At 52.6% G+C, this 12248-nt stretch overlaps 2 protein-coding genes across 2 annotated transcripts; both read left to right on the top strand.

The window, feature by feature from the left end:
• Positions 1–3280: 3280 nt before the first annotated feature.
• On the top strand, positions 3281–4765 carry SAPIO_CDS5793 (uncharacterized protein; the record flags this gene model as incomplete). Its single annotated transcript, XM_016788045.1, has 2 exons — positions 3281–3316; positions 3422–4765. 2 exons carry the CDS (start codon positions 3281–3283, stop codon positions 4763–4765), a joined length of 1380 nt encoding a protein of 459 aa, XP_016642361.1.
• A 6031-nt stretch (positions 4766–10796) lies between these two features.
• On the top strand, positions 10797–11534 carry SAPIO_CDS5792 (uncharacterized protein; the record flags this gene model as incomplete). Its single annotated transcript, XM_016788044.1, has 2 exons — positions 10797–11365; positions 11429–11534. 2 exons carry the CDS (start codon positions 10797–10799, stop codon positions 11532–11534), a joined length of 675 nt encoding a protein of 224 aa, XP_016642360.1.
• Positions 11535–12248: the final 714 nt, after the last annotated feature.

Below are 12248 nucleotides of genomic sequence, written 5' to 3'. Positions count from 1 at the left end.
TCGATCTGATTCGAGTGCACCCTGTACCCGTTTTTTCTCTTCTCAGTCTTTCTCTCAGTATTCTCGTCTCCCCTACGCCGCCCCACCCATCCAACCTTAATTTCATGCCGAGCCCGGCATGAGTGTGGACAGCCACTCGCCATCTTGCCCCTGGACTTGGCTGGCCCTCTTCCTCTCTAGCGATGTAACGATGCCTCGCTCGGCCCAAGCTTCTGGCCCTTCTCCGGGGATGGAGGGGTTCGCTGCAACCTCCACAGCAGCGCTCCCTCGCCACCCTGTCACTTTGGCAATAAGGCTAGAGAGAGAGGGAGCGGGGAAAGGAGGACAACTCGGAGGGGGAGGCGAAGCAAGAGGAGGGTCCAACTCGGGAATTTACAAGTCGGCAGAAGGGAAAAGGGCGAAGGAGATGATGGGTAGGGAGGGATGGGTCGCATTCGGAAGTTGGATAAGTTGTTTCTTTCGTCCTTTTGCATCTTTTTTCTTGTAAAATATCCTAGATTGGCCGACTTACATGCATGCTCACACACACCTTCGGCCCGTCTAATACGGCGAAAGAAAAATTTCCAACATCATCAATTGATCTTGTATGGACCGCTAATGGTCGTACATGATGATACCTTTTCGTTTTCTTCCCCTTTTGGCTTTTCCCGGAATTATGGAGGAAGTTTCTTCCCCACCATCAAAGGACCATCGCATCACGATAGATTGTAGGGCAATCACGCAGTCTCCCAAAGCCAAAAGAAGGAGAGCCGCCCCAAGAGTTGCAATATTGAAGCGGCGAAAAGCCCCGCCTCATAAACCAAACCCCGAGGTGTCCGGCGAGGCTAGAATGAAGAAGACGCGAGCCATGAGAGACAAAGAATCGATGGGTCGGAGACCTCGTTCCAGGGCGCCTCGTGCTCTTCGACTTTCCAGGTCTTTTTATCCACCGACCTGTCGGAGAACAGAAGCCAATCAAAAAGATTCTCGCGATGTGGCCTTTCTGCTGCACTGTAACATTCCTTTTTTTTATATTAAAAAGAAAAGAAAGAAAGAAAGCGGCTCACTCTGTCTCGTAACTCGCCGTACGATCTATCCTCTCTAAACCGCTCTAAGTAAACTATACCGTCCTTCTTGTCGGCCGTGTTTCCATGTCCCGTCCGCTTCTTTCTTTTCTTCTTCTTTTCATTCTTGGCTCTGCAAGGGGTAAAATTGCATCAATGGTCGCGGGAAATAGTAGAAGAGAGGGAACGGAGGGAGAGAAAACGGGAATCTGGTCTTTGTTTGCATAGTACCCTCCTCTACGACACTCTGCATCAAAAGAACGCCCGCAACCGAGAAGAGGATGCTTATTTTTTTTTTTTTTTCCTAGATTGTGGCGCGTGAGAGCGACGGAAATTCAGTGTTTTCCAGGTAATAATAAAGGTCCCAATCTCGTTTCCAAGGTCCCGGCGGCAGTTATCGTCCTCTCCTCACCTCACAGATTGCCAATTGGCAATACTCTTGATATAATCTTCCTAGATTATCATCCCGAAAGGTAGACCAAACGACAATGGGAAATATTATACCCGTGCTAATTACTTAAACGAGGTGTGTCTCGAAGAGCACCACTGTTCTTATCCATCGCTCGGTGTGTGCTGGATCTCTCCACCCTGACAATAACCTCGATAATAAAATGGCGTCGTTCCGATTCTTTTCATCACCTTTACTCCTACTCCGAAGGGGCCGTTTAATCATGCTAAAATGTCTCGCTCATTTCCATGTCACCACCTTTTTATGAAGCAGCGTCGGCGTGATCGATCCTGTGTTATAACGCCATCCTTCTCGACTACACGATGGATATATCATGCTAATACGAGGAAGAGATGCATAGGCGAAGGGAAAGGACCCATAATAAAGGCATTCGACAACTTGATGGGTGTCCGCCTACATGGGGGAGCAGGCATAATGGACCAGAAAAGGGAGTAAAGACTCGACAAGTTGAGGAGAGGGCAATATTCAACTTCTCATTTCCTAGGAACAGCCGACATCTAATAAACGTCATATTAACTACGGGCGGTCGAGATAGCCAGACCCGGGTCTCGCACCAGCACACGTGCGTCGTTCAATATCTGAAGTACCTACCTCGCCGTGTAATTCCCCTTACGAGCTCTGCCGGTAACTTTACTTGTTGCTGTCTGCCAGGTCACGTCTACTATATTCCGGGTTGGCGCACATCTTGTGCTGCGTATGAAGCGGGAAGCAAGACAGCACAGCCTCAATTTCTTCAATTTCTTCACATGAATAACGTTCAGATCACACCTGCCATGCTAACGCTGAAAGGGTCCTGGTGCCATTTTGCCATGTCGCGGTGAATTTCACAACTTCGCGTTCGCTAGTGCCCCAACTTCAGTCGGCTCGATAGTCTTGCACAGGTGGCGGGAGGATCGGGGGCTCGCCGTGAGATTCGGAAGTCTAGCGCAACGTCTAAGAGCTAGGAACCCAGACGCCAACATTGCCCGCCAACAGCTACCGTCGCAAATCGATAGTACCCCCTCTCGTCGCTCTGTCTTAGGCCGCATCCGTACGTTCTGTCGCAAGTACGAAGTAAGTGCCGAAAGCAATATCGCTAATCCAATTGACCGACCTTCTACTGGCCGAGTGTTATTCCGTCTTTGGGGGTGCCTGTAGCACTATCGGGGTAATGAATAGGCCACCATCCTCGTGAGAGTACTCTTGCTCTCTGTCCCCTTCTCAGATCGTACGTGGAAAGGAGGAGCGGGGTCCGTATATACAGAACAGCTTAGCGAATGCAGGTCCGGAGGACTTTCATCTCCCAGAGGCTGTGGAACCGGGTTCAGAGCCTGGTACAGGCCTTCGGTTATCATGGTGCTTGGACGGGTAAATATCGATAGAGACTTCCTGATTGACTCTCCGCTCGCCACATGCTGAGTAGCTGTCGACACATCGTCAAAGTTCTGCGAGGAAATCCCCGCCCAAGAAGCCGTCAAAGAGAGACTTCATCACTCAACTGGCAATCCCAATCTGTATGTCGAAACAGCCGGGACGGCTATAATGGACCCTGCTTTGTCGACATCGCCGGGACTCGAGGAAAGGAAAGATGGCGAACGCGGCAGGATTTCTGGGAGGCTATCGGGGACAGTCGAGTCTTGTTCCCGCGCGTGTATATAAAGAGCTTCCTGGGACCCATGACACCTGGAAGTCTAATAAAGCGTCACCATACGACTTGTCGCCAGCGGCAGTGTTTCGCCTTCCTTGATTCTGCGCCACCAATATATCTCGTCCATTGTCTCGAATCAAGATGCATTACCTTAGCAAGACCTTCGGCCTTCTTATGGTCATAAACGGCGTCGCGTCCGTCGCTGTTCCCAGACACGTACTAAAACCCTTGTTGATGTTCCCGTCTGCTTCGATAGTATGATGCTGACTCCGCACGTTATAGTCACGCCGCTCTGCTCCTTGCGCGAGGGAAGTCCAAGGGCTGTGCGCCTCCAATAACGCTGCCGCCGGTCAACTCTTGCACTTGGAATGCATTGACAAAGTATGGACATGCGTTCACCGCGCCGTGGAGGCAGAGTCGCAGGGCCTTGTAGTACTGGCAACTAGAGCTGGGTGCTCGGCGAAGAGAGATGTCGGTTGCTTAGTTACCCGACAGGAAGAAGGGGAGCCCCCCGCCGAAGAGGAAGCTCCCGTTGAAGAAGAAGCCCCGGCTGAGGAGGAAGCCCCCGCGGAGGAGGAGGCTCCAGTTGAAGAGGAAGCTCCTGCCGAGGAAGAAGCCCCGGCCGAAGAAGAGGCTCCCGCTGAAGAAGAAGCCCCGGCTGAGGAGGAAGCGCCAGCCGAAGAAGAAGCTCCTGCCGAGGAAGAGGCCCCCGCGGAGGAGGAAGCGCCAGCCGAAGAGGAAGCTCTTGTTGAGGAGCCCCCAGCGGAAGAGGCTCCTGAGGAAGAAGCGCCAGTAGAAGAGGAGGCTCCAGCTGAAGAAGAGGCCCCCGCTGAGGAAGAAGCTCCTGCCGAGGAGACCCCCGAGGAGCCCCCTGCGGAAGAGGCTCCTGAGGAGGAAGCTCCTAAGGAAGAGGAAGCCCCTGTCGAGGAGGCCCCTGAAGAGCCCCCCGCGGAAGAGGCCCCCGTCGAAGAAGCTCCCGTCGAAGAAGAAGCTCCTGTCGAAGAGGCTCCCGAGGAAGAAGCTCCAGTAGAAGAGGAGGCTCCTGTTGAAGAGGAAGCCCCGGCTGAGGAGGAGGCCCCCGAGGAGGAGGCTCCTGCCGAAGAGGAAGCTCCTGCCGAGGAAGCCCCTGAGGAGGAAGCACCCGTCGAGGAGGCGCCTGAGGAGGAGGCTCCCGCTGAAGAAGAAGCCCCTGCAGAGGAAGAAGCTCCTGCTGAAGAAGAGGCACCTGCTGAGGAGGCCCCGGAGGAGCCTCCAGCGGAAGAGGCTCCTGAGGAAGAGGCTCCTGAGGAAGAGGCTCCTGAGGAAGAAGCTCCCGTCGAAGAAGAGGCCCCCGCAGAGGAGGAAGCCCCAGCCGAAGAGGAAGCTCCCGCTGAAGAGGAAGCCCCGGCTGAGGAAGCCCCTGAGGAGGAAGCACCTGTCGAGGAGGCGCCCGAGGAAGAGGCTCCCGTAGAAGAGGAGATTCCCGCCGAGGAAGAGGCACCTGAGGAGGAGGCACCTGAGGAGGAGGCACCTGAGGAGGAGGCACCTGAGGAGGAGGCACCTGAGGAAGAAGGCCCTGAGGAAGAGGAAGCACCAGTCGAAGAAGAGCCCGAAGAGCCTGAGGAGCCTGTCGAGGAGGAGGATTAAGGTCAAGGTTGGCTGGACCCAAAACACTTCACTTTCATATGAACCTCTTGTATTTTTTTTCTCCTATCTTATCTTCTTGGGAGGATATATATAGTCGTGTCATTTAATCCTCTCGTCTTACATATTCTTTACCACGTCACCCTCCAGCTTTGTCGAAGAGACGCCTGTACGCTTCCACCTTCTTTCTGGCAGAAATTGAAGTTCAAGTTTCCCCTCCTTTATAGCTCGTGATTGTGACCGTTTGCGGCGCGAGAAAAACGTGCCCGTGTGGGTGAGTGGGTGAGTCCTGGTGCTTCGGATTTCTACTTCGATGTTCATCGACAGCTCCCTGTTGCGTTAGTCAAACCGAGTGTAATATGTAGCATTGTATGACGGCTTCTCCAGAGGCCATCTGCTCTCTGCAAGTCTCGCATCATCAACGCAAGGCAGGAAACTTCGGGGCCGTCCCGTATCCAATTCCGTAAGGTTTGGTTCGACATCACCGTTAGCTGGCCGGCAGCGCATGGGACGACATGGTATATTTCAGCCAACAACTCAAGAAGCTGGGAAGAGTCTGTCTGTCGCGGAAGTAGATCTCGATCTCGAATTTACGATTCGACTCAGGCGAAGAGGGATGGGATACCGAGGAGAGAAAGTTCGAGGAATCGACATCGACCACGCAACCCGGTTGGTTAGGCCAGTCCTAGAAATCGTAGTTCAACGGGGCTTGAGTCGCGAGATCATCGCTGAACACGCTCGTCGTGATTTGCGGTCCCCTCAATAAAAGACACAGCCATGGATCAGGACGTCCGTGGAGTTAACATCTCCCTCTATCTCGGTCGAACGAGTTTGGAAGAAGAAGGACTTGGGCGACTTCCCCTTTCATGCTAACCTCGACTGTCAAAGCAAAAGGAGAGTGCATTCGTACTACGTCCGTCTGAGGGGTCTCGCCTTCTGGATTCCATCAGCAAGGAACGAGGTAAATTCCTCCGGGCCTTCGCGTTCGTTCTGCCCCCTATACGAAGGACGAAATCGGCAGGTCCTGCCTCATTAGTCTCGCGGACCATTCGCCCTGATCTCGCTTGGTGCTCGAACCAACTTACCTGCTGCCAGCAAAGTAGTTTACGAAGGAGGACCATCGGCCCCACTGCCCCTGCGTTTGCCTCCTTGAGAAAATGGAGTTTAGCAGCCCTGAACTCCGATCCCTCCAGCCTCTACACTAGACCGGGCCCCGTCATCTCAGGTATGGGAAGGTAGTAATCGCGGTAAATTAGACTACGACCATAAATGGCTTCGCGGTGGCAATCGAGAACTGACGAACCACTTTCCCAGCCAAGGATAAAGTCCCTATGCATTCGTGGAGCAATGTCCTTCCTCAGGCCCGCCACTTGGGCCCTCCTAATGGACCAAGCTCGAGGGAGTAATAATAATTGAGCTGTCAAGGCGGAAACAGATTGACGATCATTGGCCAAGCCACGATCAGCATGATGACCAGGGTGGTTCACCAACCAAGTGACAGAGATGAGAGCCAAGCCACCATGCCTTGCAGCGGCCCTTCTCATCTATCCCACAAACCAAAAAGCTTGGAAATGCTCCCGTTCCTGCCAAGGAGTGTACGAAGTACGTACGCTCCAAAGTGACCGAGTCCGTGTGTGATAAGTTAAATTACGCCAAAATGACCAGCGTCTCGCCGGGCCTAGTCACAGTCGAAGAGGGCAGAGACTTGATTTGCGCAAAGACCCCGGCCGAGGAGGACTGTCATTTTTTGGACAAGATTGGCTGTTAAGGGGAAAATTACACCATTGCAACTCTCCTAAAAAGGGCGGCTCCGGGGTGGTCGGTGAGTCGATGCCTCGATAGACTGGGTCTAGTCAAGCACGAAGTTTGCGTACGGGGAACGGGGCAGTAGATGGACTGGATAAGCGGTCTAAGTGAGTGAGTGGTATTAGTGGATGATTACTTCGTAGGCAATTACCTATTGCCCTTGGACCGCCATACCGCCATAGACCGCCAGGCTCAGGCTCTTTGAGCGTAACGCTGCGGTTGTCTTCTCGCCGTTCTGCTGCCATTACGCACCGGGAAGCACAATATCAACCAGTTATTGCTGCTTGACAAACCGGCATTTATTGGGATTCAACATGGACTTAGTGTAGGGTCAGCGCGAAGCGGATCCGCAAAACTTGAAAGCTGGAGCAAAGTGGTTACCCTCTACCAGGGACTCTTAGACTGAAGAGAGGGAGATCACTCCGCTTGTTTCACTTAATATCCTTGCCCTTGCCCCAGTGGTACTGCCCGACGTGAGAGGACTACGAAGTGCTGGGGGAAAAACGGGGGAATGCGGCATCTCATCTCAGACATTTCCTCCAGAGCCTCCGTATTCTATTCATGAAGATGTCTGAGTATCATTAATCCAAGAAAGACGTTCATCACAGTGACACACACACACACGATCAATAATCTGAATGACAACCCGCCCGCCCTTCTCGAAAGAAACGAAGCATTGTAAATCTGGGGAAAGCCGGAGCCGTCTGTGACAATCCAGGACCAAACCATTCGCCAGTCCCGGGTACTTCGCACGCATCAATATACTCATCACACCAATAATGAGTACCCCAAAACTACTCTCATGCCGCCTTCACCGACCCAGATCTCTTGACAGTGTTTCCACGCTTTTAAACAAGTTCCGTTTCTTCTTTTGGCCGATTTCTTCGGCATTAACTGCAGGCGTTCACAGCCTCCTTTCCAGGGATCGATTCTTGATATTGCCGCCTCAAATGGGGACCGGGACCCCCAAGATCGGGAGCAGCTATTTTGCTTGTCAGTGGGGAGAGGGAACCCCTTCCATCAAAGGCGTACGCCACGCTAATAAGCTCTGGGTCCACCGACCGGAATCTGCATGGCGATGGGAAACAAGGTTCAGGTCACTCCTCCAAAAAGCTCAAAAGGGGGACCCGCCAATGAGGCCTTTGCACCCTTGATTTCCAGTTCAAGAGGGCTTGAGGTTAGAGATACTTTGCATACAGTGCGTGCCCAGGGGTATATCCCGAGGTACCTGACAATAGATATACCTCTGGTGGATTGGCCTGGGCCTTTTCGGAGGGTGAACCGCGAGGGAGATGGAAGGAGGGAGAAGACTATTATTGTGGGTAAGTCGATCATGCCTCGTAGCTTAGATCAATCAAGTTCAAAGGCAAGCGTCAATGGAGGTTCCTCATTTCCACACGCGGGTAAGTCCTTCGTATGGAGCGCTGCTATTTCGGTCGCAATACTCTCGAGGATTGGCGTACTGCCCAGTCTCACACCGAGGGCGAATGGACTGCTACTTTGTACACACGTACACTACATTGCGTTCTGTTTTATGATCAGGGTGCCCATTCTTTCCTTTGATTAGAATCATCTGTCATCGGACCAACCAGCACGAACAACTCGGCCGATCGGGATCCAGCAATGACGCCAATGTAAATTGCATCATCGGAATTGAAACTTGCTCTTGTAGCAGGTAAAGGGCAGGAGGGAAGTAGGGCTGTGCTCTGTGCTTTAGTGAAGTGAATACGCCTGAAGATCTCTGATGATCAGTTCCCACATCAGCGAGAGTGAAAGATGCACGAGGGAGATCCAGCAGTTATCCTTGGACGACATTCTGGAACTCATGGAAACCCCACCGCCAGTGCTCACTTCTTTCCAAGGAAAAACCCATGGCGGCTCATCTAGGATTTGACAGACGGTCCAATATCCTAAGTCATCACCGGGAAGAAGCGACATTTGCCTTGCGTAGGGTAAATTTCGATTACCAGGTCAGAGGTCATCTTGCGCATATTAGCAATTTGATTACTCCGTACTCTCGAATCTCACAATGCAGGGACACCTGCCATTCCATCGTTGCATGCCAACGAGCTACGCCAGCGAGTAACACTGGCTGGCCGTAAGACAATACGAGATGGGTAATATAACGTTCGAATTAGAGAGTACTTTTGCTCACCGCACCAACATTCCGACGAAGTAGCAAACTGGAGCATGAAAGGTATCCCCCGAGCGAAATAGTTTGATGGAGAAGATCGTGGACAATTGGACACTGTGCCCTGTGAGTACCTCGATGGAGCACGGTTCGGACGAGCGCTAAGGTACGTGCATAATACCTTCGAAGGTGTGATAACCTGGCGAGATGCCGCTGTCACTGCTGGTAGTTGGTAGGAGCCAGATGTTTCGATCTCATGGACTCATGCTTCGTAGTTTGTACTGTATTCAATGTTCCTGCATTAGCGCCCTTTTTGGCTGTGACCGAGTCGTGTGTGCATAACCTCATGTTACTATAAGATTAGTGTTCAGATCTTGATATTTTCTTATGAAAGGGTGCTGGGCTGTGCAGAATCGGTCGTTTCGACTTTTGTGCAACCCCATCCGCCGATCCACAGTCAGATATCGAGAGCCCACATTTGCCTCATGGCATCATTTCCCACCATTCACGGAGAAAGTACAGAGGGAATGGGAATCGATCTTGAGGAGACGCCTCGGCAGTTTTCATCTGGGTCTCCAGGTTTGCGCACAAGTACGAAGTCAGAGTTATGCAGCAGGCGCAACAAATCGGTGATGGCGTTAATGGGCTCATCCAGACTAACTGCGAGGAGTCTCGTGCTCATGCGCATTCGATCTTGCAAGTCGGCGCTACTCGTAGGTACGTGGCCAGCGATGCGGTCAGAGACGCCAGCGCACGAAGTTGCTGCCCGCTGCTTTAGCTGGACGTGCAGGCGAGGCTTCAGCACCAACAGACCAAGTAAACCCGAGGGAGGCCTACGTACGAGGATACCGCATATGCCCCTTTACCACTGCAAGGTGGAAGACCGGCAACGAGATCTTCTCGTAACTTGGAGCTTTAGAACAAGAAGATGCGCCGGAAGATACTTTACAATTATTGCGGTAGCACGGTTGCTGTCAACATCTTCGGACATTATGCGGTCGGTATTCGAGAATGAATCAATTCGGAGGGACGCTGTCAAAAAAGGAGGTGCTGCACTGGTGACCGACCGATGGAACGTGCCAGTGTCAATCAAGGAAACAAGAGAGGGTACAAAAAAACAGTATGAATAGAAATTAGATGACGGAGTTAATCGAGCACGGATACGTACTTGGTACATCGCGCCTCGAAAGGGGGAGCACGACTAGCCCACCAATGGGACCATCAGGATTGGGGTTCTGGCGCTGGTCAGGGTCATTTCCCTGGATTTAGCGCTGCTTCCTCATCTTTGGACAGCGACCACGCTGGCGACCAGGGGCAACGACTGAACAAGGCAAAGCGGATCGGAGATGCTTCGATGCTCTCCTTGTCAGTCTAAGTAGTGTGTGTACTTCGTACATAGTGTGCATACACTACGGTACCCGAATGGAAATGGCACGTCCCACTTCAACTCCTGCTCATGATCAAGGACCAGCGATGCAGTGTGCACTCCACCCCAAGGTACCTGGTCGTGTACATACAGACCGCCAGCAAATCTCTCCTCCCTTGCCTGCCCTTTTCCATCCCCTGACCAGGGTTCCTTTGCTGATGAAGAGACGAAATATGAACTTTGCCGCCCTTGGGCTAGCGTCCGGGGTGAAGATAGCAGAAAGAGACGTGTATCTTCTGGCGCTTGTACCCTTGCCACGGGGTTGGACTGGAAGGGGGACTTTGGGATGCTAATTTCCCAGCCTTTACGACCTAATCCACGTCCTATGTACACTCCGTAGCGTAGCAACTGCAAGCTCCCAATGAGTGAGTGAGATGGAAAGAGAGGAGAGCGGGAGATGGGAGAGGGAGGTGGCAAAGGATATGCTCCCTTGAGCTGGTTTCCCCGAGTTCGAAATTCTATTAATACGGGTTCGTCCTCCATCCAACTTGCGTCTTTTTTTCTCCTCATTCTCATCACCAGCTCAAACTTTCCAATCAAGCCTCAGCTGACTCTTTGACTTCGGTCGTCCACTCTTTACTTAACTCTCTTAAGCTTACGCTTTATCCATTCGTTAATACCTCTTAATAACCTTTTTCGTTTACGAAAAACTTTCCAACCTCACCGTCAAAATGAAGTTCACTGCCGTTGTCTTCCTTGCCGCTGGCGCCATGGCCGCCATTGCCCCCGAGCCCGTTGAGTCCGTCGTTGAGTCCGGCGTCACCTCCGCCGCTCCCGTCGAGAGCGAGGCCGTCACCAGCGCCAAGAAGTGGACCACCTCCACTGTCTACGCGACCACCGTTCTGACCATCACCGACTGCGAGGACACCGTCACCGACTGCCCCGGAGACGCCACCAAGGTCGTTACTGAGACCGTCGCCGTCTCCACCACCGTCTGCCCCGCTGAGGAGGGTGAGGACGAGCCCACCACTCTCATCCCCGCCCCCACTGGTGGCGTCGAGGAGCCCGAGCCCGAGGAGCCTGAGGAGCCCGAGACCACCGAGGACTCTTCTCCCGAGCAGCCCGAGCCCACTGAGGCTCCTGAGCCCGAGTGCCCCGTCACCAAGGTCAAGACCATCACCACCAGCTACACTACCGTCATCCCCACCGTCATCATCGAGACCGTCGTTGAGGACTGCCCCGCCCCTACCGGCGGTATTGAGCACCCCGTCCCTACTGGCTCCGTTCCCGGAAACGGCACGTAAGTTGAATCCCCCATAGTAACATCTGCGCAAGTACGATCGACACTGACTCAATCTTTCAGCTCCCCCGGTGGTCCTTCTCCCCCCATCACCGCCGGTGCCGCTTCCATGGCCGGCTCCATCTTCTTCGCCGCTGCTGCCGGTATTGCCGCCTACGCTTTCGCGTAAATTTTCTCTTCTGCTTTCACCTTTTGACAAGATGAAACTCGGGAGCTTGAGAGTATAATTTTCTAAGGGAGAAGGGGTTCTAACGTTCAAATTCTTATGACCACTTTTTTCGAACGCAAGCGCGAGCTTTTACGAAGAGCTTGTATGGCATGTAAAAAGTTTCCTAGGGCTTTTCAATACCAGCATTTTTTTGATCTCATGGGACGCAAACAAGATTTTTTGTTTTTGATATCATGGCATTTTTGATGTTTCCTCTACTTTGTAGCTTAATTTTCTAATAACGGTGGTGCTCCGGAGTTGTTTCTGGGTTTGCGCCGAATTTTCCAAAACATCTGCACTGCTCTCGAAAATTACCATGGTGAAATGAACAGTAAACAGAAGAACATCCGGAGCCGCCGAGTTAGTGGGGGATCGACCTTCGGCTTCGGCGGTATTCCAGCGATTACGTCCAGAAGATCACCTCCTGTCGTCCCGGTGACAAACACAACTCGCAAGGACCAGGATCCCACTGGCAAGTAAGATTACAAGTTATCTCGGATCAGGAGCGATCTCTTCAAATCAGGCAAGTCCTAAGCGACTCTTGTCCTTCTTAATCTGCCGGGGGGGGGCCTGTGTGGAGTCCAGGAATGGGGATACCTTCCTCCCTACGAAGGGCGAAGTAACGCACCCGACACAGCGCAAGGAAGAGCCGGACGAAATTTCTCATCTCCCCTT

This window comes from Scedosporium apiospermum, assembly GCF_000732125.1.
Source record: "Scedosporium apiospermum strain IHEM 14462 chromosome Unknown SEQ_SAPIO_0099, whole genome shotgun sequence".
NCBI classification, from domain to species: Eukaryota; Fungi; Ascomycota; class Sordariomycetes; order Microascales; family Microascaceae; genus Scedosporium; species Scedosporium apiospermum.
Note: the sequence above shows the minus strand (reverse complement) of the source record. Positions and strands in the feature narration are given on the sequence as shown.